Source organism: Carica papaya, chromosome 1, assembly GCF_054855325.1.
Source record: "Carica papaya isolate Zhongbai chromosome 1, ASM5485532v1, whole genome shotgun sequence".
Taxonomy (NCBI): Eukaryota; Viridiplantae; Streptophyta; class Magnoliopsida; order Brassicales; family Caricaceae; genus Carica; species Carica papaya.
Window position 1 is genome coordinate 21,373,440 of NC_142309.1, and position 27,978 is coordinate 21,401,417.

The 27,978-nt window shown below is 36.8% G+C and overlaps 1 protein-coding gene across 9 annotated transcripts in view; it reads left to right on the top strand.

Annotated features, from left to right (window-relative positions):
- Positions 1–27,978, top strand: part of SAR1 (SUPPRESSOR OF AUXIN RESISTANCE1) — a 47,029-nt gene that overhangs the window by 8,084 nt on the left and 10,967 nt on the right. For 6 of the 9 annotated variants that reach the window (XM_088221453.1, XM_088221448.1, XM_088221447.1 and 3 more), the window contains 9 exons: positions 5,411–5,496; positions 12,495–12,599; positions 12,726–12,823; positions 15,702–15,831; positions 22,472–22,654; positions 22,764–22,953; positions 23,106–23,671; positions 26,336–26,498; positions 27,626–27,903. In XM_088221453.1, the coding sequence (XP_088077579.1) occupies positions 5,411–5,496; positions 12,495–12,599; positions 12,726–12,823; positions 15,702–15,831; positions 22,472–22,654; positions 22,764–22,953; positions 23,106–23,671; positions 26,336–26,498; positions 27,626–27,903 (1,799 nt within the window). The remainder of the gene's footprint in view (positions 1–5,410; positions 5,497–12,494; positions 12,600–12,725; positions 12,824–15,701; positions 15,832–22,471; positions 22,655–22,763; positions 22,954–23,105; positions 23,672–26,335; positions 26,499–27,625; positions 27,904–27,978) is intronic. The other 3 variants (XM_088221450.1, XM_088221455.1, XM_088221451.1) reach the window with 2 other exon arrangements.

Below are 27,978 nucleotides of genomic sequence, written 5' to 3' on the forward strand. Positions count from 1 at the left end.
TAGGTGTGTTTCTTATTTCACATACATCGGTTTCAAAGAGGGAAACTTGACCCTAGAGCCATCAAATTTGTCTTTTTTTGGATACTCATCAACATAAAAGGATACAAATGTCATTATCCATTTATCCGAAAGTTTTATGTATTTGCTGATGTTACCTTTGTTGAAACCAAGTCATTTCTTACTCATCCTTTTCTCCAAGGAGAGATTATACTGAAAATAAGGAGAACTCGTTCTTTGACATTTCTCTCTTACCTTTAAACACTACACTCTCTAAAACAACTACGTCACTAGGAAACCAAAGCCCACTTTTTGTTTTTTTGAGATAAGCAAGAAAACCAAAGCACACAAAATAAGTTTGAACCTCAAGCCTTATAAAATGAGCCTGAAACTCAATCCATATAAGACCAACACTTTTTTCAGGTGTATTCAAGAAACAAAATTGGATTTTGATTCAAAGTAAGTTCAAGAATCCGAACTGAATGTTGAAAATGAGGTAAGCATCGAGAATCACCTTTTTTATGATATTGCGCTTGTATACTTAGAAGAGGGACAAGATAATGCACTAAGCATTCATTCTACCTGTTATGGATGGATTTATAAGATCTAAATAGGATGTTAAAGTTCAATTAAATATGAAATGCTAATTAATATTGGATTTCTAAGTAGTAAACATGAAATCTTAATTATTATTAGATTTCTAAATAGTATATTATTTCCCATTAATATTGGATTCCTAAATAATATAGGATTTTCAATATTTTACTAGAGTATTCTTAATTACATTTAGATTTCTTAATAAATTAAGATTTCTAAATAAAAATTGTAATAGCTACATAAATGGGTATACTTGTTATTAATAAAGATAAGTTAGAATATTATTTTAAATTATAAAATTTGAGCTCTCTAATGAGCTGTAATCTATTTTCACAAAATAGGTCGCTATCGCAATAAGAATAAGAGTGTTAACTTTTTGTTAGAAGATGACTTTGCTGTTAATCGCCCGATGATTCGATTTTTAACCAGGAAACAATAATTTGTTGTCAGAGCTAGACAACATAGGCGAGGAAGGATTGCGTGAGAAATTGAAAAATCTTATAATTGAATCGGAGGCCCGAATGGATGCTAAGTTGTGGCAGCTGTCTCAACAGATGGAGACTCTTCTTCAGATAGCCACCTAGTTGCGCGACAGAGATTTAGAGGGCGGAATAGAAGCCGACAATAGCCACACAATTCAATTCAGTCATGTTGACAACCAGCCGGAATCGTGCACTGCAAACACAGAGGTAGCAAAAAGAGGAATTATCCCACACTACACCAAATTGGATTTGCCGACCTACGATGGTACAAAAGATCATTTGATTTGACTCAATCGATGCAGACAATTTTTTACTAATCAGCAGACCGTCGCTTCCAACAAGGTTAGTTTGGCAACTTTTTACATGTTAGGAGAAACCCAACTTTGGTACTATATGTTATAGTAGGAAGAGCCGAACATGGCATGAGAAATATTCGTGGAGTATTGCATCTTACAGTTTGGACCGCCCCTGTAAAACAACCCATTGTGCAAATTAGTTAACTTTAAGAAAACGGACTCGGTTGAGGAGTATCAATGATAGTTTTAAAGGCTGTTGGCCCGAGCCTCTACAGTACGTTGTGATCAACAAGTCAATTTGTTTACAACAAAAGTGATTTATTCTCTCTGTTTAGAGGTCGAGATGCAATCGCCCACCACTCTAATGCATGCAATGAGCATGATCAGAACTTTTGAAAAGAAACAACAGTTGTAGAATATGACCGAATACAATTTAGTGACCTTTGTTAGTCTGTGACCAAATCTAACAATTTAGTTTAGAAAACACTGACTTTATAGGGTAACAAGGTTACGACACAATCTGGTAACACTTCTCCATTTATAAAGAAACTAATAAGAGTAGAGATGACAGAAAGGAGACTGAAAGGGTTGTGTTATAACTGTGGTGAACCATTTGGTTCGGGTCACTAATGTAAACGGTTGTTCTGGCTTGAAATTGAGCGCGACACTGGTCCTGAGCAATAAGAAAAAACTAACAAATCAGCTATGTCTACATTTCAAGCTTGAGGACCGGGGGGAGTAATGTTATAGATGGATTTATAAGACCTAATTAGGGTGTTGAAGTTCAATTAAATATGAAATTTTAAATAGTATTAGATTTCTAAATAGTAAACATGGAATATTAATTAGTATTAAATTTCTAAGTAGTATATAATTTTTCATTAATATTGGATTCCTAAATAATATAGGATTTCTAGTATTTTAGTAGAGTATTGTTAATTAAATTTAAATTCTTAATTAAATTAAGATTCCTAAATAAAAATTGTAAACTCTATATAAAGGCATATGCTTGTTATTAATAATGATAAATCAGAATATTATTTTAAACTACGAGATTGGAGCTCTCTCTAATGAGATCCAAGGTAGCAGCTATCTTTGATGACCTAAATTTTATTTTCACAAAATACGTCGCTCTCGCAATAAGAATAAGGGTGTTAACCCCTTGTTAGAAAACGAGTTTGTTGTTAATTATCCGGTAACACGATCCTTAACTAGTAAACATAACACTACCCATCTCAAATTTTGTCTCTTTTGAAAAATTTTGACCATTGCACAATAATTTTCTCATGAGTTTAAATGCAATATCCATCCCTAAAACATTATCTTAAACTTTAAAGTGTGGTGAATAGAAAAATGGTAGGAATATTTAAATGCACACACTTGAAAAGAATTAAGAAGTGGTAGACTAGCCTAAGGGAAAGAGACCAGTTGGGTGTAAGTGGGTGTTCACTATTAAGTACAAATCCCATGGAACATAGAGAGGTACAATGCAAGATAAGTGGCTAAAGAGTATACAGACCTACAGGATTGACTATTAAGAGACATTTGTACCCGTTGCAAAAATGAATACGATATGTATCTTATTATCCTTAGTAGCTAACTTCAATTGGCAATTGTAGCAGTTTGATGTTAAGAATGTTTTTTAACATGGGAAATTGGAAGAAGAAATTTACATGGAAATTCTCCCTGTGTTTGCTAAGGGAGTAGGAATGAACAAGATATATAAACTAAAAAAAAAACACATTGTATGGGCTTGAACAATACCCTCAGGCATGGTTTGGGAAGATTTGCAAAAGTAATGCTATCCATGAGATACAAGCAGAGTTAGAGAGATCACACCCTATTCATTGAGCACTTAGAGTCAAGGGAGTCATAGCACTTCTGGTATATGTAGATTATATAATTCTTATAGAGAATGATGCAAGAAAAAAGGTGGTCCTCAAGCAATGACTAGCTAGTGTTCGAGATTAAAGAATTGGAGAAATTAAAATATTTCCTCAGGATGGAAGTAGCCTACTCAAAGTTTAAAGTATTTATCTCACAGTAAAAATATGTCAAAAACCTTTTGAAGGAAACTGACAAACTAGCATGCATGCCTGCTAGCACATTGATTGATCCCAATCATAAACTTGGGATTGCTAGAAGAAGACGCATATGTGGATACAGAAAGGTACTAGGAACTAGTGGGAAAATTAATATACTCGTCATATGCCAGAACAAACATTGCATATGTAATTAGTATGGTGAGCCAATTCATGCACAAGCCCGAAGTGCACCTACAAGCTGCCTACAGGATACTCCATTACTTGAAGGGTACTTCGAGGAAGGAAATTATGTTCAAAAGAAAAAATGGGCTGCTTATTGAAGCATACACTGATACGGACTATGTAGGATTGTTAGTTGATTGGAGATCTATTTCTAGATATTGTACTTTTCTCTAATGGAATCTAGTGACTTATTAGAAGTAAGAAGCAGAATATGTTAGCCCAATTTAGTGTAGAGTTAGAGTTTAAGGTTATGTATCAAGGGGTGTGTAAACTTCTATGGTTGAAAATGATTTTAGAAGACTTGAGATATAGTGGGATAAACCTATGAGACTCTACTGCGACAATAAGCCAACAATTAGTATTGCTCGCAAGAGAGTATTTGATGGGTGTAAAGCTTATACCTCTAATCATTTTTGGGGTTGTGTGGAAAAGAAAGGAACAATAGAGCATTTGATGGGTGTGTGAGGGATTTCTCCAAAATTAATATAGATAGATACATACTTTTGGTGCTCTAATGTTGGGTCATAATCTCAATGGGTGAGATGATTTTGGGTAAGTTGATGTATTAATTGATCTGTAAATATTTTTGTACATGAGTGACACCTTCTTGGTGTCATATACATAATATACACACTATTTTTATCTGCAAAAAAAAAAAAAATACCATTGCTCACAATATGCACAATATGACATAACTAAATACATTGAACTAGACAGATACTTTATCAAGGAAAATCTCGATAGTTGGTTGATATATACTCCTTATATGTCTACCACTTCGCAACTTGCTGATATATAAACCAAAGGATTAAACAATCCTGTATTTCAGAGATTATTGCCAAGCTAGTGAAATGGATATTTGGAGAGTGTTAAGAAGTGTACATTAGGATTGCACTAGCGTAAAAGGTATATTAGTAATATATCATAATTTTTGTGATTTTTGTAATTAATATTGTTTCCTTTTATTATTACTATTCACCTATATATATAAGGCCCTGATATTCAATGAGAAAAACATTCTATTCTTCCACACACAACAAAAAAAAAATGATATTGCAGTGATTCATAGCAAGCAAAGATGTTATGGAAAAACCTCCCACCATATCAGTGTTTTGGCAATATCCCAAGCCATAAGATGGGAACACGCTTGCTCTTTGGAGTCCTTCCCAAAGAAAATGGAATTGCAGTGATTCCAACTCTTGATGACATTGGCAGGCATAGGACAGAGAGAGGTAATAGGTGAGTAAATTGGAGAGGGTGTTTTTAATAAGAGCCTCCTTTGGGAAGATAAATTTTCTTCCAACAAGATGATTCTTCTCCATGTTGCTAATGATAGGATCCCAAATTTGAATTTAGCACCAAAATATTTTCTAGGGAGCAACAAGTCTCGAAACCCTAATATGTTAGTGAATTTTATCTCTTAACATGTTAATTTACTAAAACTTTATGTAATTGTGTTTTTTGTTTTTATTTGGTATTAGCCCTTTGCTGTTTCTCTCAACTCTTAAAGTTTTGACTTTCATGATATGAATGTCCAAAAATAAACCAAGTACCTCATATTGCCTCTTGAGGCTTCTGTGTTGCCTTTGCCCCCCCACCAAGAATCTGAAGAAAAGATTAACAAGCGCATTCTAGATTTGGAAGATTGTTTTTTGAACAGTTGTACTATTACTATTGTGTTTATACGACATGCTTGTTATGTTGTTATTAGCTCTCTTATTAGTTTAAAGTTAACTTGAACTTCTTGTGTTTTTTGGTCTCTTCTTTTCAGGGGCTTCATATTTAAGGTTATGGGTGGGTGAAGTTGATTGTGATTCTGGGGTTATTCCTTTGGCAGCCTTGTATAAAAGAACAATGGTATGCATCTCTGAAATAAATGATTTACTATGTTTTTTGATTGTTTTCAAAATGAGGATGTAAGCGGAAAGTTTTACCACTATGCTTGGTAGCCATGAGGCATAAGAAGGAACTAGTTCATATGTTCGATGAATTGAGTCTCATTTTTGCATTTTTTTTACTGTTCTATTTTTTCCATCCTAACATATCGTAGAGAATGAGCTAAATTGTGGATGTTATGTTGTTTGGGTTTTTTGTTTAATAAGTATATGCGCTCAAACTTAATGTATCATTAATCGCCTCCCTAGAGAAAGGCTTCACCCTGGTAGCTAATTTTGCTTAGGAAGTGGCTTGGTATAGGGTTCTAATCATCACAACTTAATAGAGGGGGGAAGATTTATGGTCGTTAGGTATTATCCATATATGAATGAAAATGACGAACGAATCCTTTGATCGTTTGCTTTTTTGGTGGCTTGAAGCTAGAACGCTACTCTATACTATCCTCAATCTTCTCAATCTCAGGTGGCAAGCTAGTGGGTCTGTTGATGCAAAGTTGTGGGTTTAGAATAGTATATGGTTGGAGAGGCCAGTTCTAGACTAATGAGTGGCGTGGTGGTGGTGTTTTGAAACAATGTTTTCTTATCGTGCTTCCTCCTACTAGGAAAGGAGGCTTCCACTGTGTTACCTTGTTTTTGTCTTAATTGGTTATGTGGTTTTGGATGGGGAGATTAGTAAGAAATTTAATGATTGGGAGGTGGGCAAGTATGCTTGATTTATTCATCACATTCTCTCTGAGAAATTTGTTTCCCTTTGTGATGATGATGTACCAATTTATAAATGGCGTTCTAGCGGTTCTTTCTCGGTGAAATTTTATAATTTTTTTCTCTTCCTTCTCCCGTCATGACCCAGTTAGTATTGAGACCCCTCCTTTCTTTCCATTGGTGATCAAAGAGAAAATGTTTTAGTTAGTGGGTGCTATATATGTAAGAGAGCTGCAGAATTTCTAGTCCACCTTCTCTTGTGATGCCCCTTCTCCTCTTGCCTTTTGTACACAATTATTGAGTTCCTGGAACTGAATTGGATGATGGTAGGCTTTATTGCAGATGAGGCTCATGTCTGGCAGGGTGTCCTACATGATAAGAGAAGGACAATTTTATTTTTGAAATATAAGAGGACAAAACTTATTTCTCTTATCCCCTTAGCTACAGTCAGCTAAAAATTCTTTCTTTCTAGACTCTCTAAACTCTCTTTCTCTCTCTTTCTCCCTCTCCTCGAACACCTCTCCTTTTCCATCACCCACCTCCATTTCCCTCGCTGATTAACCGCACCACTGTTCAACTCGGAAGGAAGCAAGGGGTTCTAATGCCGCAGTTAGCTGAGGGGGCCGACCAATCCCGCTCTTGTCGCTTAGAAAAAATGTATCAGCACAATGTTGACGGACCCAACCAAGAGGTTCTCTTGGCTAGAGAAAGGGAAGCGGACTGATTAGGTTGGACTGAGCAGGGAATTTAAGATAAAAAAGTCCTGGTTTCAAGTGGACTTGATGCCTAGAAAAGAAAACTCAAACAGTGCCATTTGATGTTGTAATTGAAGGGCTCTCTCAGTCGGGAGATACATTTAACTCTGCCGAGGACATAAAGGGCAAAACGAATAGCTAGGAGAGCCTTTTAGGGTTTTCGAAAGAAGCTGCCATGGAGCCCCATGGTGAGGATGAGAACGCATTGGAAACCATTGAGACCTCTTATCCTGGTAGTCCAAAGTCGGGAGACATGCTTGAAGCTCATGACAATGCCCCGACGGGTCTTGCATTGGTGTTGGTTTTTTCAGGTATGTGACTGTATCTTGCCTTGTAATCCTGACCTTGTCTATATTATTCATGGTGGAGATGATGTTTTCGTTGAGTGATGATCAAATATACTCGAAATGGGTTCTCAAAAACATCCAAAGGATCAGTAAGTCCCTTGGGGTGTTGTTTAAGGATTTCAAAGATCAGCCTATGAGTTTGTTATTTGAGATTGAAAAGAGAATACGGGAGGAGAAGAAGACTGAAGATTCGGCTGGGAAAACCAAGAAAAAACATGGGGATGGTAGGTCGAGAGAACTAAGGAGACTACAATCATCCATTAACTACAAAGGGAAAAGCCAGAGTGTTACGAAGGTGGGAGATTCAAAAAACAAATCTATTATAAATGTTTGAGAAAATTATATCGTGGAAGTACGGGGTTTGAATGATGTGAAGAAAAAGAACGTTATCAAGGGTTGTTTTGAAAAGATGGAAGCCCACTCTGATCTGTCTCCAGGAAATGAAAATGGAAGATGTAGACATGAGAATTATCAAGAGCTTATGGTACTCATGACTTGGGTTGGCATTTCAATGCTGCAAATGGCACCGCTAGGGGCGTTATGGTGATTTGGAATAAGGGAAAAATTATTTTTTAAGATGTTGACGCTGACACTATAACCCTTTCATGCCTCTTCGTCAACAAAAGTAGTTTAGAAGAATGGTTCTTTGTGGGGGTCTACTGTAGAGGTACTATTGTTGAGTGTGCTTGTCTTTGGAGAGAACTGGCCTACTGTCAAATGAGATTGGGGAAACAAGGTATTATTGGGGGTGATTTTAATATGATTTTAAGCCGAACAAAAAGATTGGGTGATGAGTTCTCCACTTCCTGTGCGCAAGATTTCCAAGACAAGATTTTTATTGTAGAATTGGCCGATCTGCCGCCTATGGGGAGTAAATGGACCTGGAGCAACCAAAGAAACTCGCTTTCCTTCTCCCGCATTGATTGTTTGCTTCCTGGTTGCTACAGACCTTATTCTTATTGTTCCAGATCTATGTCAAAAGGTTCTCTCTCGTCAAATCTCTGATAATTTTCCTATCTGTTTGGTTGCTGATGGATCCGTTGGGGACTGGTTCCTTTTTGGCTTGAGAATAAATGGATTAAATTTGGCAGCTTTAGATTTATGGTCACGAGAATTTAGACTATCAGCAACATCGATGGTACCGCTAGCTATAGAATTGTTGAAAAACTAAAATTATTGAAAGATGAGGTGAAAAAATGGACTCGTGAGATTGGAATGAAAGAGTTTGGTAACATCAATGATTTAATGACTGAGCTGGATGATTTTGACTTGCTGGAGGGTGAGGGGGGTCTTACAATTGATGATACTGAGAAAAGGAACAACATTAGACTTGAGCTTGCTCACAAACTTAATTTGGAGGCTATATCTTGGAAGCAGAAAGTAAGAGAAAAGTGGTTGAAAGACGGGGATAAGAACACTAGATACTTTCAATGTTTGACAAACCAAAGACGAAGATCTAATTATGTTGAAGACATAGTTATTGGTTCTGATTGCACTTTCGGCAATGATAATATCAGAGAAGCTGCAAAAGGTTTCTTCTAGACTTTGTACAACAAAGACTTCAACAAAAGACCCAAATTAGATGACATACAGTTTAAGAGTTTGGATGAGGAGGCTAGCAAACAACTTGAAGCGCCATTTACTAATAAGGAAATATTTTGCTGTCTTAGGGAGTGTAATGGGGATAAGGCCCCATGGCCATACGGTTTCAACATGAAACTTATGTAAGAATACTGGTAAATTATCAAATCGGTTGTGGTTGATCTGTTCAATGTATTCCATCAATCTGGTTCTTTTGTTAAAGCACTCAACTCCACTTTCTTAGTCATGATTCCAAAAAAAGAAGGTGCCCATAATGTCAGGGATTTTAGATCGATCAATTTAGTTGGTTGTATACACAAGTTTCTTTCAAAGGTGCTCGCCAAACAACTGTCCGCTATCTTGGGCCAAATTATTAGTTGCTGCCAACATGCTTTTGTCGGTGGGAGACAGATTACGGTTGCCATTTTGATAGCTAATGAAGTTGTGGATGATATAATTAATAATAAAAGGGATGACGTTATATGCAAATTAGACATGGAGAAGGCTTTTGACAATGTTTGTTGGAATTTCCTTGATTATTTGCTGAACAGAATGGGTTTTGGCTGGAAATGGAGGAAGTGGATCAGAAGCTGCATTTTAACCTCTAGCTTTGCTGTCATTGTCAATGGAGGACCTTCATCCTTCTTTAAGGCCTCCAGGGGGGCTAAGGCAAGGTGACCTGCTCTCCCTTCTCCTGTTTATTATCGTTATGGAGGCCTTAAATCGCCTTTTGGAACAAGCCAAGGAAGTGGGTATGATTAAAGGCATAATTTCTGGTGGCAGCAGGTCACAAACTGAAATATCTCATTTATTCTTCGCGGATGACACCCTTATCTTCTGTCAGCCTGAGATCACCAGACTGCTTAACTTGCACTGCACTTTGTTTTGCTTCCAAGCGGTCTCAGGGTTAAAAATCAATATGCACAAATAAGAATTGGTGAGAATTGGAAATGGTATTGATGAGTCCACTCTTGCATAGGTTTTGGGTTGCATTGCAGCACACTTGCCTATCAAATACCTTGGTCTCCTCTTAGGCGCTAAGTACTAGGATGCATGAACTTGGGACCCAATTATCAAAATTTTTGCGAATAGACTTGCTGGTTAGAAAAAAGAATTTTCTCTCTAAAGGTGGGAGATCAACTTTGATAAAAAGCACTCTTTCCAACATTCCCATTTATTACATGTCAGTGCGTACCATCCCCTCTAAGGTTGCAAAGAAACTAGAGACCATTCAGTGTGATTTCCTTTGGGGGGATAACAATGAAAAGAAGAAATACCACCTGGTTTAGTGGGAGGAAGTGAAACGCCCGTTAAAAGCTGGTTGTCACAGTCTAAGATCACTTAAAGAGCTGAACAGATCTCTTCTGGGTAAATGGATTTGGAGATATTGAACTGAAGATGACGACTTATTGAAGAAGATTATTGAGACCAAATGGGGCAGGGGTAACAGAGAGGGAATCACAGACAGTTCCTGCAATTGCAGAAAGCATGGTATGGGTTTTGGAAAAGTGTTCAGCTTCAACAAAATGATGTCTTTGCTTGCACTAATTAGTTGATGGGTTGTGGTAATAGAACCAGTTTTTGGAACGATACTTGGTGTGGTTCAGTTAGTCTTATGATCAAGTTCCCAAAAATTTATGCTCTCGCCCAAAACAAACACATTTCTGTTAAGGATGCTTTCGGTGATGGCATTTGGTCTGTGATTGTTTCTAGACACCTTTCAAGATTGGGAATCACAGACAGTTCCTGCAATCGCAGAAAGCATGGTATGGGTTTTGGAAAAGTGTTCAGCTTCAACAAAATGATGTCTTTGCTTGCACTAATTAGCTGATGGGTTGTGGTAATAGAACCAGTTTTTGGAACAATACTTGGTGCGGTTCAGTTAGTCTTATGATCAAGTTCCCAAAAATTTATGCTCTCGCCCAAAACAAACACATTTCTGTTAAGGATGCTTTCAGTGATGGCATTTGGTCTGTGATTGTTTCTAGACACCTTTCAAGATTGGGAAATCAGAGAATATATTGACCTTCTACAGCTTCTTGACACTGTCAAACTCAACAGCAACCCTGACCAACTCACCTGGAAGTTAAAGAAAAATGGTAATTTCTCTGTTAAATCCTTCTACAATCACTTGGTGAGTAACAACAGGACGAACCACAATATTTTTCCTACTAAAACTGTGTGGAATTCAAAAGCACCGACTCGTTTCTCTTTTTTCGCTTGTGAAGCGGTAAAAGAAGGAATTTTGACTGTGGATAATCTGATGAAACGTGGTAAGATCCTTGTGAACAGTTGTTTCTTTGCAAGTGCAATGCTGAGTCCAGTAACTACAGTCTGATTGGGTCTCCTTTCACCTTCAGCCTATGGTGTTCTATTTTTAATCTTCTTGGCATCAGCCTGGGTAATGGCTGGGACGGTTAGATCTGAATTATTAGCGTGGGAGGGACTGAGGAACGATAATGGTGTATCCTGTCTCATCCCTTTATCCATAATGTGGATTAGTTGGAAAGAAAGAAGCAATAGGACTTTCGTGGGAAAAGAAGAACCATTTGTCAAAATTAGAGATATATGGTTACACTTTTTTGGCTTAATGGTTTTGGGACATGATTTTTATAGTTCTGAAGATTTTGCGGTCTTTGTAGATATTCTTACTGACCACTTGTAAATTTTTTGTATATGGACGGCACTACCTTGGTGCCTTCATTAATCTACTTACACTTTTTATTTCAAAAAAAAAAAATCCCCTTGGCTACTTTCTAGATGCTTCGGTAAGAGAGGAATAGGAGTCTTTTGGAGACGTGTCATCTTCTCTTGGTAGTGTTGAGAGATTTATGACTCCAAAACCTGTGTTCTTTGTCTAAGGGTTTGTCCCTTGTTTACGACGAGTATTAAGAAGATCTTATTTTCTATTAAGAAAAATGAGGAGACCTTGTTGATATTGTGATCAGTTTTAAATATTTCCTCTTTTTACATGCATCGTAGCCCCTTTCTGCCCCTTGCTATATGTTCAATCTTTTTCTTTCAGAAGAAAAAACATAACAGTTGTATGGATCAATGGTTTCAATAGATAATCAACAGATAAATGCTAAGTTGAACTGGAGAGTCTTTTTAGTTTTGTTTAATGATTTTATTCAAAAAGTTTTCTTTATTGATAACTGAGCCTGAACTGTGTTCTTTATGTGGTTGGAGGGGAACACTAGGATCTTAAAGGACTGATTTAACCCTCTTTCCTTTTCTTGGGATAGATTAGCCTTTTTAGCTGCTTTATGGGCCAAGGCTTATGGCTTTTTTAGGATATCTCTTTATCTAACCTGCAAAGGGATTGGGTTTCTTTTGCGTTTTCTTGGAATAGATTAGCCTTTTTAGCTGCTTTATGGGCCAAGGCTTATGGCTTTTTTAGGATATCTTTTTATCTAACCTGCAAAGGGATTGGGTTTCTTTTTCGTTTTCTTAGTTTTCAGGAGGATGTCTTGTCCTGAGTCGTGTTCTTTCAATTTTTCTCCTTAATAGTATTTCTTGTTCCATTAAGAATGTTCTCACTATTGCTGTTTGATTTGCATTTCCGACTTTTGAAGGAAGGTAGCATTGATATGATCAGTGTCTATAGTCTCCATTCTAGTTTTGGCGACAGGATGACTTTGTCGCTGGAGTCCACAATGCAAACTATCAGTTTGGAAGAGGTAATAATATGCATATTCTTTTTTTTTGGCAAAACACTGGTGTTTTCATTTTCCATTTCTTTTATTTTTCTTATATATATACTTTTTTTTTCATTTGACTGTATTTGCTTATGTTCTGATATTTAGGGGGCCCACATTGATGTCAAAGTTGCTTATGACAAGATATGGATATTGAAGGATAATGGGCTAGTATTTCACAAGTTATCTTGTATGAATGCTGCTAAGTAAGTTGTCACACATTTGCTTACTTTTTGATCTATGCTGGTGCACTTTGTTTGACACCAGCAAAGATTTTGATGATAGTTTTAATTCAAGTAATAAGTTGACTAGAATTATAGAACAAATGAGGTTTAGTTTGACTACTCAAAGATTTATGCTATACCTAGAAATGATTCTAAGGTTTCTTAGAAAATATGGAGGATAATTTTTTTTTTTGAAATAAAAAACTAGAAGAAGAAAAAAGAAGTGGAGGAAAAATTAGGATAATATGCCTAGTGGGAGATTTGAGCTAAACATAGTTATGACATCTAATATTTATTGGGCATCACACTTAAGAAAACTGTCCTTAAGAAAATTTTTGGTGCTTCCTAAGTAATATTTCCCAAATTAATTAGACCAAGAAATGTCCAAGTATATAAATACTAGTATTTTCTGATACAAGAAGAAATGTTATTAGAATAGAGGACAGGAAAAAAATACAAAAACAGAGGATAAGACATCCTCTAAAAGCCTCTGAAAAGCAGAAGTCAAAGCAGCTAAAACGACAAAACAAGGTCAACACACAGTCATCCCCAATTTCTATGTAACATAGATAAAAAAATATCTTTAAACTTTCCATCAGCCTTAGCCCATAAAGTGGTCAAGAAGACCACTCTATCCCAAAGAAATTGGAAAAGTAGCGATTTTCTAAAATTGTACGATTGCGCTCCAACAACAACACCCAAAAATCTGCAATCAAGGTTCCTTTCCAAAGGCTTTTTAGCATCTTTTTTCACTCTCTCCCTGTTCAAGTATGAATTAATGAAACATTCAATAGAAAGTGAGCTATCAACACCAACTCAAAGATATTAAACAACATACTTCGTAGTTTTCAGCCACATCATTGTGAGGAAGAGGTGATTGTGGCTCTCCTCCCTCCCAAATCATGTAATTAGAGAACATGATTATGCCTTTGGGCTTGCAACAAATCATTTGTTTGAAGCTTGTTGAGAACATTGGTTCAGGAAAAAAAAATCCTAATCTTAGAGAGAATTTTTAATTTAGAAATTGGGGAAGGAAGTATTCTAACAAATAAGGTTATTCGTGTAGGTTTTCGGAAGAGTCTAAACTAAAATCCAAATTTTGGTATTAACCTTGTGAGAAAGTGGACAGTCTGTGGTAAACTTATGAAGGGTAAGCTATCAATGGTCTCCTGATTGTTAAAGTTTCCAAAAAAAGTATAAGCTCCGTGAGAATGCCCATCAAAATGATTAAAGAAGTTTTGAATAGGGGCATTATGAGAAGAAAAAGATCATAGAAATGAGGAAATCAGTTGGCTAAGGGTATCAACAAGCCAAAGATCTTTCAGAAACAAGATGCTGCAGTCTTCTCCACTATGAGACAGGATGAAGATGAAAGAGATAAAAAAATAACTTTCCGGGGCCTTTTTTTGAGTAGTGAAATTTTGGCAATAGAATCCGATCTGTTCCTGTGCATACCATGAATATCCTGTCACCTTGTACCATAGGGAATGACAAGGTTATTCTAGATCGCCTAGTTCTTGTCAAATTTGTGTACTTAGGATAATTTATGAATTGGTATGGATGTGGTTGTATTGGAAATGGACTTGTTTATATAAAAATCCTCTCGTGAATTACAAGCCTATTACTTTTATTCTCACAATTGACTAAAGTTTGAAAAGTTAGAGAATGCAATTTTCTGTCCCTTTTAACTAATTAAATATACTTTAAGGAAGATCACTCAATTTCTTTGCCAACATTCTACGTATCCGAAAATTCAGGATTTATCAATTTCTTCTCTTAGATTTTCTTTTTAGAAGAGCACTCTGGACAGGTGCAAAATCACTAAGGGTGAGGCTGAATCAGTTTCGAACATGTTTGGTCAAACCTGGTTTGAGAACAACCAAAATAGAGCAGATTTGTAAGGGTGTACTTGTGGGGCACACATATTCGTTGCCGATCTGCAGTTAGTGGAGGACATCGGTCTTCCAGCACAAGACTTAAGCTTGAAGAGGTGGTTGCACATGGAGCATCAGTGTGATGCCTTATAGCCATGAATTTGTTGATATGGTAATTCAGCGGGTAGGCAGATTTATAGCAGGGTGTGGTGCGTTTCCCTTCAGATTTAGGCCAGAGCTTAGGGTAGAGGCTGGTCAATGTGGTATGAAGCTGTTAGTGGGTCTGGTGTCAATTATTACCGATTGGTTGTGGGTGTTTCGCAACTGACATCTAATAGATGTTTAGGGTTGTGTTTTCTGGTTTTTTATTTTATTTTTTTCCCTCAAATGATAGGATCTGTTTTAACCGGATTTGAGATTTTGTGGGTGTTGGAATTTCTGCTTTGATACCAATTGATTGGAACAAATTAGGGCTAATTTGTTTACTTGAGATTTGAGATAAAAATTGATATTGCACCAAAATTTCCCAGACATGATTCCTAAGAGAAGGTTTCTTACGTGTCATTAGGCTAATTGCATCTCACAACAAGAAAGAATGAGAAAAATCTCAAAAGGATTTTTTTTTACTAATTGGACTGCTGTCAAAAGTGAGATTATGCAGGAATTTTTTTAGATAAAAAGTATAATATGTGTCATTGATTCAGATTATGCCCGCATTTTTATTGCTATCTAATTACCTTTCCCAAAGAAGATAAGGCTATGAATTTTTTAAAGTATAGATAATGATACTACTAAAATTGTAATAATAGATCCTAATATATTAGCTCTAGATTATCTGCTTAATAGATATAGGATAAATGCATTCTGCATCACAAAATAATGACTTGTTGCTGCATGTATAGGGATCTAGACAAGCTTCTATGCATAAATCTCTTCACTTTTTTTCTTGATGGCTTACAATTATTTGTGCATGGACTCTTTGATAGGGAGGAAGCACGGTGCTATGCTTTGCAAGAGGATTTTGTCGCTGATCAGCTATTTCAAAGTTTTGAGCATTCTTCAGATGATCTTCTTTTGATCATGCATTCAATTTTCTCATCTGCAAAGGTGTTGTTAGTATGTTGTTTTCGTTGCATAAAAACGTCATTTTGACTTTATCTTTCTTTGTCGTTGTTGCTTAGCTTTTGTGTAATTGATTTACTTTGATCTTCAAATTTCATTTTTTATAGAAATTTTGAATTTTAATTTTGATTCATTGTGGTTTCCAACTGTATGTTGTTGGGGGATGTGTTGCAGGCCTTGTATTGGTCATTATTTGGCATTCATTTTTTTCCTGAACAAGTATAGGCTGTCATTTCATATATTTTATAGTTTCGTATTTTAACTTTGTCAGTACTTGCAATAAAATCTTCCAGGATAAATCACAAACACTTTAATGAGTTCATATAGAATTATAGCCACGATTCTTTACTTTGAAAACCTATACTTGTATCTTAGAATGACATCTGTAGCTTGTCAACGTGTTAGCTTTAGTTATAGGAAAATATTTCTGGAGACTTCATGGACTAATTATTGTCCTTCTTTGAGGAGCGTAGGTTAATTTTTTATATATTTATTAGAAGGATTGAACTGCTTTTCTAATGAGGTTTTATTTAAGCACTAAAATAATGAATTGTCAGAAAAACATTATCAAGCTTCATTAGGATTGGTTTCAAATAACTTCTCTGGAAGTTCTGGATGTTCATCTACTTGTGATTAAGTTCAATTGATGAATATAAAAAATGAAGTTATGCTATCTTTCTGAAATGCTCTAACATTGTCTTTGAGGTCAATCAAGATGTATAATTGTCTATTGTATCCAACCAGGGAAAGTGGCTAGGGATTTTAGAACTGGTCATTTTTTTTTTACTTTTGTTAATAGTGATTGGAAACTTCTAATTGTTCACTAACCCATTGACTAGATCTTTTCTCTAACGTCTTAGTTACAAATATTTTGGCATCAGAATAGCATAATAAAGCTAGTTTTCTGTTCTTTTGTTTGTCATAGTCATTTCGGGGTTTGAAAATTTTATTCACCCTTTATTTCTTGCTTTGTCACCTAACACTTCCAATTGCAAGAATCTCAAGCTTGTAGTTGAAGTTTCTTTTTTTTTGGATAAAAGAAGATTTTATTGAAAAAAGAGAGAAGTACAACCCAACAAAGAGAAGAAAGATACCAGAAACCCCAATAAGCAGGGAAGAGAAAGAAGGCCCAAAGCCAAACAACTAGAAAAAAGGACAAAAAAGAAAAAGAAACTAAATAGCCTTTGGCAAAGAAGCTATATACGTCTATGAAAATATCCCATTGAGAGTGGAGGTCGGTAAAAGAAATATCAGGAAAATGACCGTGCCCTTTGGCCCATAAAGTGGCCAATATAGTTGGCTCCTCCCACAACTTGAAATATGAGGGCTTCCCGTTGCTAAAAATAATTGAATTAGACACCAGCAAATGCTTCTACGAGTTGCAAAGATAATCCCTTGCCAAAGAGGTTTGTCTGCCTTCCTAATCCCATTCCCTTCAATAAACATACAGAAGAAGCATTCAACATTTGGAGGCAAAACCAATAACACCCGAACATCTTAAGTACATCAGTCCACAGCCTCCAAGCCATATTACAATGAAGGAGCAAACGTGCATGAGTTTCCCCACCTCTCAAACACATCACACACATGTTAGGAGAAAAGGCACTAGGACAGTGGACTTGGAATAAGGCGTTTGTCTTAAGCCTTTGATGACTTGCTGTCCAAGCAAAGCACTTCACATTAGAAGGGGTATAAGCTTTTCAAAATCCCTTAGCAACATTGATATGTGTGTCGGTGGGGTTTTAAGTGAAGTGTTCAAAGAGGGATTAGCAAGAAAATAGGCCTGAGGTTTTCAGGTTCCAGAGTCTTTTGTCAGGTTGGGGGGAAATGGAGATACCCATAAATCCAAAAGGGTGTACGTATCAATGGTCTCCCTATTCAAAAGGTTTTTAGAGAAATAGAAATTCCAAGACATCCTGCCTAGCATTGTTGCGAGTTGAGATTTAGGGGCATTACATCTTGAAGAGAGCCTATGTATCCTTGGAAATTTAGAGGCTATTGATTGGTTACCCAACCAACAAGCTCCCAAGATCTCAACGTGCAGCCATTTCCCACTTGTAGACGGGTATGAGAAAGGAATATAGGGTACACTTGTGAGATGGCTTTCTAAGGGCTTCGGTGAGAGGCATACCTTTGAGCAATGACATCGCATCCAATTCTGCTGCTCTTGTGGATGCTTTTAACGACTCTATCCCCAATCATCTGATACACATATGCCAACTTACTAGATGGTCCTTAGACTCATCCCTAATCCCAGACCATAAGAATTTTCTCATGTGACTCTCAATCCTATCAACTACCCTCCATGCATTTTAAACATAAACAGGAATAAATAGTAAAGTGGAATGCTAGAAGGACACGCTTTAATCAATGTGACACTTCTGCTAAGGTGAAGAGACTATTCTTCCAACTCTCTAGCCTCCTAGCAATATTATTCTCTATCCTCTCCCAAAAACCGCCTATAGCTCAGGTTACTGTTGGGGGAACCCCTAGGTAGCTAATAGGCCACTCCGACTTAAAATGTCATTAATCTATTCATCAAAACCTAACCTATATTGATCCTTATTAAGCCACGCTTGCCCAGGTTATCTTTAAGCCTGAATACCTGAATAAGAATAAGAATCCTAAGATGGATTGGCTGTCATGTTGTAGGAAAATGATTGTATCATCCACAAACTGGATGTGTGACACCTCAACATTTTTATCACCAACTCTCAAGACCTTCACGCATTCCCTTCTCTCATCTTTTGAGAGCATTTTGCTCAAAATGTCAACAATAATGAATAAAAAAGGGAATAGAGAATCCCCTCGTCTCAAATCTTTGATAGTCTTAACCCAGTTCTATGGTTTCTTGTTGACAATTACTGCAAAATAGAAAGAACTCAAGCATCCCTATATCCATTTTCTCCATCTATCCCAAAACTTTTTCGCTCCAATAGCCTATCTAGGAATCTCCAATTCACTCGATCATAAGCCTTCTCGAAGTCAAGTGTCAGGATTAATCATTTCCTTTTAGATCTTCTAGTGTATTCTACAACTTCATTTACTACTAGAAATGCATCTAAGATCTGTCCACCCCCTACAAATGTACTCTGATGACTGGAAATCATATACATTTGTAGGGGGTGGACAGATCTTATAGATACTACTCACTAGACTTATAGGTCTATAATTAGACACCTTCCTGGGCTTATCTTTTTTCGGGATTAAGGTGATAAATTTTGAATTAGTACTCTTGCAAATTTTTCCATTAAGAAAATAATTCCTCAAAAATTTTGATCAAGTTCCTTTTCACCACTTCCAACAATTCTTGAAGAACCATACAATGAAACAATCGGAGCTTGGTGCCTTATCACTGTGCAAAGTCCACATAGGCCCCCGTAATCTCATTTTCAAATGGTCTTCCCATCCTCTAGCCATGTCAAAACGTATCAATTCCCAATCTAAGCCTTCAATGAAAGACCTCTGGTTATTTATCTTCCGAGTACAATCCCTGAAAAAACTTTTTGATCTTCCTACCAACATCCTCCCTTTTTTTAACCTTCTGATTGTTATCAAGAACTAATTCCTTTAATGATACTCTTCCTCGGACGACCATTAACCATCCTATGAAAAAGGCGAGTATTGGCATCTCCGCCTCCTTAACCCATTTTAACTTTGTCCTCTGTCTCCAAGTTCTTTTTCCGTTAATCAACACACTTCAAACTCATCCTTGAGATCTGCAAGTCTCCTAGTTTGATCAACAGAGATGGTGCCCTCCACCTCTAATTTATCAAGATGTTTCATTTCTTCTAAAGTGCCTACCTTCTTTAAGAACACATTCTCGAATGCATCTTTGTTCCACTTTTTAATGTTTTCTTTCAAATTTTTAAATTTGTGTTTGAGTTTAAATCCCTCCCAGCCTGTTGTCATTCTTATCTATCCACCTTTCTCTAACCACATCTTTGAAGCCTGGGTGATGCAGCCACATATTTTCAAACCTGAAACGGGTGTGGCTCCAACTTACCTGTTGGGATTCAAGGAAGACTGAAAAATGGTTAGAGACAGGTCTAGGAATCACCTCTTGCACCGGATTTGGAAAACTATCCTGCCATTGTGATGAGACCAGAAAGCGGTCCAGTAGAGAGGAAACTACTCCCTGTCTATTGACTAACCATGTAAATTGGGCATTAGATAATGGTAAGTCCCTAAAGCTAGAACGAGGACAATGAGAAATTTCCTTCTAGTATATCTACCTTCCTGGTTGCCCTAGTATCCGTATAATTAAAAGCCCCTGCGAAGCTCTTAGAGAAGGAAGAACTACCTGTTACCTAAATCGGGTATCCAATACACTATGAACATCCACCAAATTTACTTTTTTTTTAAAAAAATAAAAATAAAAATGTAGTATATGTTATAAACATCGATACCAAGGAGGTACCTACCCTTGTACAATGCATTTACATTTCACCATTGGGCACCACAATAGTAAATGATTACACGTTTCTGCATCCAATTTACACATGAAACATTGATTTAACCATGCATCTGCGCCTTCTCATCAACATGTCAATCATCAGAATACTTCCCTTGCATGCTTCCCTTGTAAAAACGCCATTCTTGGAGGACCTTTTATCTTCCAAATCTGTTTGAATGGAAAAACGAGAAGAGTTCTATCCTCACCATTATTCAGCTGCCAGTAGAAGGATTTCACAGAGAATAAACCTTTTTTTTCAAGAGTCCATGACCTAAGGTCTGGCTAGTTGCCTAGATTGGCTTGGGACACAATAAGCATTACTTGTTGGTAGTCATCCACCTCCCAATCATTCAAATTTCTGGTAACCTGCACATTTCACACTCTGTCCACCCCACTGACAAAGTAAGCCTCTTCCATAAACATGTTTCTATTTTGTGCAATGGGGAAAGTTCTCTGAAATCTGTCTTTTATTATGAAATTACCAATCCATTCATCATCCCAAAACCTTATCTTATCCCATTTACCAACATACCACCTTGTATAACTCATGAAACCCTGCCTGTCCAACAAAATCTTCTTCCATATGGTCAATATTCCTTCCTTTCTTTGGCCCACCACCTGCCAGCCCAACCATAGCTTCCTTCCCTTCATCCATCACGTGACTTCCACAGGCTTCTTTTTGAATTTTGAAATTTTCCCGACCCATCTGCTTCTTGGATCCTGTCTTCCTTACCCGACTCCAATCAATCTTTCCATCTCCAATCAAATCTGCGAAGGATTGTTTGCACTCCACTTCCACCAAGATTTTGAGGATGGTGCCATAATGCGGGCATGGTAACCAAGCACTTCACTGCTTAATTGTTTTAATCTCAACTTCTATCTTGTTACCTCCTTCCACCTCAGTCTCCTTATCTGGGTTCGTCAGTGGCTGTCTCATCAACTTGTACACAACTTTCATCATTTTTCACCATCCCCTAGCCTTGATGCCCTCAGGTATAGAATTTGCTTTCTGTCTTTTCCTCTCATCTCAGTCAGTACAAGGTACCTTCCAAATCTGTTCTTTCCCACCACGATAAAGAGATTGTGATCTTCCCCAACCAACTGTTTACCCCAAGTTCTCCCCCCCCCCTTTTCTCTAGTAAAAATCGGCAAAGACATCAATGGGCCACCCACATCCTTGTCAACCAGTGTGATCGAAACTCTAAATCCCCTCCTGTTCTCACATATGTGGATCACTTCTTTCTCCCTTCCTTCACTGATTACATCAAAGGATTTATGATCTACCAGGAAGAACTGTTTCCAAATTGACGTCATTCACCCCTCCTAGCTGGCCAGGGCCAGCGGACCCTTTCTAAATCCCGCCCCTTTTACTTTTCTGACCTACTTTCGTAGCAGCCCTCAAGGAGAATGGACGGCAATGTGACCTAGGTTAAAGTTTGTCTTCTATAGAAGTAAGAAAGAAAATCGAGAGAGAGATAAGGAGAGATACGGCCGGTAAGCAAAAATTTGTTGCTGGAGAAGAATATAAGCTGCTGGCAAATAAGAACTTGGAACAGAAAGAGAGTTGGACATGCACATCACGTCTACCATGACACCAAAATCCCCTTCTCTATTGTTTTCCTCCTTCGGGTATACGTCCTAGGGGTTGGTCTATCCTAAACTCCTCTCATCTCTCGCTGCTTTACCCAAAATCCAATTTGTTCCATGAGGTTAGATGGGGATTCCTGATTAGAACTTACCTTTATTGGCTTAATGACAGTGACATTTCCTCAGTTCTCCTAGACATGTAATTCATGTGAACACTTCGTGTGCAGTTATGTCACGATTTATTTGGTGAGAGTTTTAATTATCAAATCAATAACAAAAAACATGAATGACCAATTGGTTCTCAGTAACAAGTAATGTGATTGCAGCTGAGGCACCTGTACATGTGACTTGTGAAATGTTGTCTAGATATATCATGATTGAGTAAATGAGAAGGTTGTTTTGATTTAGTTAAAATACAGGGTTGAAACTGTGAAGTAAAAATACAGAGTTGTACTCTAGTGAAATGCATTTCTTTTCCTATAATTGGTGCCCTTTTCATGCTTTCTTCCGTTAATGATTTTTTTCATAATCATATGGAATTTTTTCTGATAAAAATATATGTTGGCTAACAACATTTTTATGGTTTTGCAGGAACAAATCATGCCATTTGTATCTTCTATTTTCTTACGCAGGCTTTTTCTTCCAGGAGTTTATAATAATAATGTTCTACGGGCAACGTTGCTGGATTATAACAAGCACTGGACTGACTCAGAGTTTCAGTCCTTAAATGCAGATAGACTCAAAACCGAGATCATTTCACTGGTTGAACATGAGGTCCTCGCTTCTTTGTTATTTTACTATATGTTTCATCTTTGTCCTTCACGTGGTGATGCGATGAGTATAGTGGTGTAAGAAAGCTGATGTTCTTTTTATGCCTTGCCAGGGTTTTTCTGAAAGTTCCATGTCAATTTGCTGGTGGAAGAGTTTTTGTGCTAGGTATTTCCATTACTGGTGCAAAAGCAATGAACCACTTGCTTTGCTTGTCCAGTCTTCAGAAGGAGTTGTTGGTTTAATCAGGAAGCATTCTTTGTCTTTGTTTCGTGACTTGGAAAAAACTGAACTGCTTGTTGATGGTATATAGAGGATTCTTCCTTTTTGGCAGAGCAGAATGAATTTCCTTTCTTGCTGTTTGTGGCGTTTCGTATTGCAACTATTTTTTAGCAAGCAAAGCAAAAAAATTTGCAATCCTTTTTTGAATGTACTTTCTTTTGAACCTCTTTTCTAGGTTCTTCTGATGAACTTGGTGATCCTGTAAACTTTGGTGTGGATTTACCTGATGATGAAGATGAGATTCTCACTGAAGTTATTAGATGCATCACTAGAATAAGCCAACAATTCGGCAAAAGCTCCTCTGCTATATTTTATGAATCACTTTTTGGCACACCTAGCATTTCATCTGAGGAAATTATCCGTCGCCTACTGAAGATTCTGCAAACAGGAGATTATTCATCACTAGCTCTGAATAATTTGTCAGACCTTAGTGCTGATATTGCTTGGGAGAAGGAACTGTCAGATCATAGATCTCTGAGAAAATTCTCTGTTGACATGCTGTTGTCTCTTCATGCGCTGCTTAAAAAAGCTGTTTACTGGGGAAAAGTCTTGAATGTAATTGAGAGCTATCTACAATTCCTAGTTCCTCAAAAAACAAGACACAACAGTGGTGCTGAAACAATATTCAATATAGGCAGTTCCATCCTGGTCCAGATGACTTCCCAGATTGCAAAGGTGATGTTTGAATCTGCATGGAGCATTCTACTCTTTGTAAACTATCTGGTGAGCATAAGTGGGCAGGTCAGTTTTCCTTTTCTTCATATCTTGTATTTTTTTGTACTGGGTTGACATCCCCTTGGTGCTCATATTAATACTACACTTTATATTTTTAAAAGATATCTTCCTTAAATTTTGTTTTGACATAAAAAATAAATTGGCCTTAGCATAGGTTTGGTTTCATATTATTCGGGCATGGAAATGCTCGGGACTCCTTAGCAGCAAACTCAAGTAGTTGGATTAATGTTTGGTCTGACATTGATTTGCAGAAAATTTTATGCATATCGTTGCATGCTGCTAATTCTTCTCTAAACAAAACAATTTGAAGTTGCTATTTCCTCCTAGACCCTTATTTGATCAAAGTCCTGGTTGAGTCATGCTAAAAACTGATAAGCCTGATCTTTATCCATAAACTGTTTGAGGTGGGCTGCATGCCTATTGTAGTCCATCATAAGGCTCCGGTATTGGTCTAATTCCTGCCATCAACCTTTCAGCATATTAGAATATCAATGATTGACCTGTTTTCTTGCTTCATGGATTATGTCTTGACGTCCAAATCATAAAATTGAGCTGCATTTTTCACTTTAAAATAAGTTTTTTTGATTGCATCCTACACTTATTTGGCTGTGGACAGGAACATAACTGTTTTACTTATATATGGCGACATAGAGTTCCAAAGCCATGCTTAATCATTGAATTTTCCTCATCCCATGTGTCAAAGGTTGGGTCTCTTGGTTTTGATCTAGTGCCTAAGAGGTGGCTGAGCGTTCCTTTTCCCTTAAGGGTGATCCAAATTAATTACGTCCAACTCAAGTAGTCTTTTCCGCTGTAGTGATAAGTAGTTTGTTTGGATTTACTGAAATTCACTATTATTTTGGGTAGGGTTTCCCATGTGGGAATTTGTTCCCGTACTTTGGGATGTAACTTCTGACATATTCTAAGAGTTATAGCACAAATTAAAGCCAAATATAAGGTCATGGGAAGGATGTTTCCAGTAGGTAGCAGGGCTGCGTGCTCTGAACAGAACCACCGGCTTGAATGGCTGAGCAAAAAGGCGGTAGTGCGGCTCTTGACAACCTGGACAAAGATGCGCGTGGTAGGAGGGGCCTTGGCTAGTTGTGTGCGCGGCTGGCTGTGTGCAGGCAAGGCAGCTAAGCACGCAGTTGCGGCAAGGCTAGTCGGGCTGGGGTTGTGCAGGTACAGGCGTGCAGTTCTGGCGACTGGTGACTGAGCCGTACCTTTTGGCTGCTTCTGGCCATGAGGTTCTAGGGGGCCTGTGGTGGAGATGATCAATCTGGTGTTGGCCGGCGATAGAGGCTGGCTCCTTTTAGAGTTTCCTTATTTAAGCAATAAAGGTTGAATTTAAAGAATTTAGGGGTTTCTTAACCTAGAACTCTGATCCCATGTTAAGAATGACTGAATATGTATTTTATTGAATATTACAATTCTTGTATATACAAGTTTTTAAGAATAGAAAAGAAAACAAACCATTAATTACGCAGGGTGTAATATACTATAATGCCCTTTGACCTAATTATATCCTCTCTTTAATACAACTGTCTTTCTTTCTTTCGCCCTCCCTTCTGTTACTATTTTTTGTTCAAACATGTAAGGGAAATTAAAGAAATAATGTGCTTATTTGCTAATTAAAGGAGGGCATGGGCTGCCCTTTTACTGCACAGTAGAAGCTGAAGTTCAACCAAATGGGTACTAATAGAATCTCGTTCAAGGAGATAAAGAATGAAAAAGGAACGATGATTTGTTAGGGTCATCTGTCGGGGAAGCTCAGTATATTTATTTTGCTAATGGTTAGGCTTTTTTTGCAGGTAGGTTCATGGAAATTTTTTTCATATGTACTACTATTCCTGGGTTTTACCTGTTCTGTCTTCTTCTACAAATTTTTACTTGCCAAGGAAAATAGGAGACTCCCTTAGGCGAAGTATTGATTTTTACATTTATTAGCTAGGGAAAGAGAAGTATTAGCTTCTAACTTGGATTTTATCATGTCAAGTGTACTTGTGTTACTGCACTTTTAGGCTTAAAGTGAATCTGCTATTCGAAGGATAGTGGCCTAGGCATGCAAAGAGTCAAATGTAAAACCGTACTTCAGATACATGTATGAGAAAAAGTCCCTTTGTGCTTGTCATGGACGTTTTCTCGTTCATGCTTGGTTGTTCCTATTTTAAATGTTTGATACAAGCACCAGGGGCAGACTGGTTAGACTGAAGATGGTAGTCCACTGAGCTTATTAGGTTTGTAAAGAACTTGAAGCTCTCTGATTAAATTTACTTATTTGGTAATATAATAAGCAAACTGCTTTTCAGGTTTTTTAGAACAGCTTATGCGGGAGAAAAGCATCTCTCTTGACTTCTAATCTATTGGCAAGGGCTTATTTTTTCTTAATATGTTCAATTACTTATTTATCCTAATCTTTTTTTGCCAAAACAAGCACCTCTATTCAAACATGTTACTGCCTATTTCCGCATTAGCATCTATGTGTTTTAAGCACTATGTTTCAGAAACCAGAAACACCTTCTAAATGCCATCCAAAAAAGTGTTCTTTGAATTATGTCTCTGTTTGTACGAGTGCAGTTGCATGTGTTATATATGGTTTCTTCTTTTGAGAATTTTTTAAATATCATGATTAGATAAGCTGATATTCATTACTTTCATCTCTTTCTTTTGCAGATTAACATGTCACATGATGACATATGCAAAATAAAACTCGAGCTGATTCCGTTCATTCAAGAAATTGCTTTCGAGTGGTCCATTATTCTCTTCTTTAGCACCTCTCCATCTGAATCGCCTTCAATTGAAGATTTTAGTTCTCAGCTTTCATCATTGCAAATCGGTGAGTTATATTGGGGTTTTAAGGTAGAATTGTTAGCTTGACTTGGTCATACCAAAATTTATATATAGTGATTTAATAGTCTTGGTTATTTTCATTAAAATGGGAAATGTATTTAATAAATTTGGGATTTGGCTGCAAAGACTCAGCTACAATCCACAGAAGAATTTATATCTATGTTTTCTTTCAGAATATAGTTTCTAATATATTTCTAGAAGGAAAATGCCTACAAATGGAGTCTCCTCATACTTATTGATATTCGTTTGTAGATTATATGTTATTCTATGTGGTATTTTTAATATTTGCATTTCTAAATTTGATATTATGCTCTAACATAATTTACAGAAATTAGACAAAAATTCAATTTTCCCACAGTTTTGTAATTAAAAGAAGAAAGAAAAAGGAACTGATATATGTTATCCGTTGTAATTAAACGAAGCAAATGAGGAATTTAGTGGCTATATGAAATTTAAATTGAAATGATAACATAGGAGACTCGAGAAGTTAACATACTGTAACTAAAATTGGATCTACTATCAAAGTTTTTGGTTGTTTGGAAATTTTATATTTTCTTATCTGATATTAGTATGTGACTTACATATTTAATAAATACTCTAAGATGGGTTCTTCGAAATTAAATATCCAAATTTCTTCTATTTCATTAAAAAAAGAACAGAAAAAGAGAACTTAATTATCCTCTAACATATGCCACTAAGTAAAAAAAAAAAAGAATAATTATTCTTTTGAAATGTTAATTTTAGTTCATATGATAAATTTTATTCCGTCTTTTCAAAATTGTTTGGGTGATACGTTTGTAACTGTAAAATTGAGGTCGTTTATTTAGTGGTAGATGGGAAGGAACAAATTTGTTCAAGGGAATCAAGTAATAAGCTAATGGAAATTATCCTTAATGAGGGTAAAATTTAGTGTTGAAAGCTCTTGGATTGGGAGGAATTTGTTCCTTTGTAGGGCTAAGGTCACCATTTTAAGGGCTGGTGGGAGAAGAGTGAAATGTGCTCAACCATTTTAGGTGCTCTGCAAAAATGTTACAGGTTTTTGATTATTTGAGATTGGCAGAAATCAGTCATATGACTTTGGCTTGAAATTCTTGTCTCTTTTCATCTACTCAGATGGCAACTTTAATAAAAGATCAAGGGATAAGAGGCTTGGGAAATGTGATTTCACATTGGCAATGGTGCTTCTACTGAGTAGTCAAAGTTATACAGGAGTACAGAAACAACTTTCTTCAAGATTTCTCCCCAGTACACAAATTATTAATACTCTCATGTGGAATTTTATCAGCTGGATAATATGGGGTAAAATGGGAGATGAATCTTCATCATTCCTGAGACGTTCAACTGAGCTTGCTGTTATCTTACTTAGGAATGGACAATATGATGCTGTTGAGGTTAGTTCCCTGCCTTCCACTTCAAAAGAATCTTCATTAGATATCCATACATATAACTTGCTTTTCTTTCTTTGA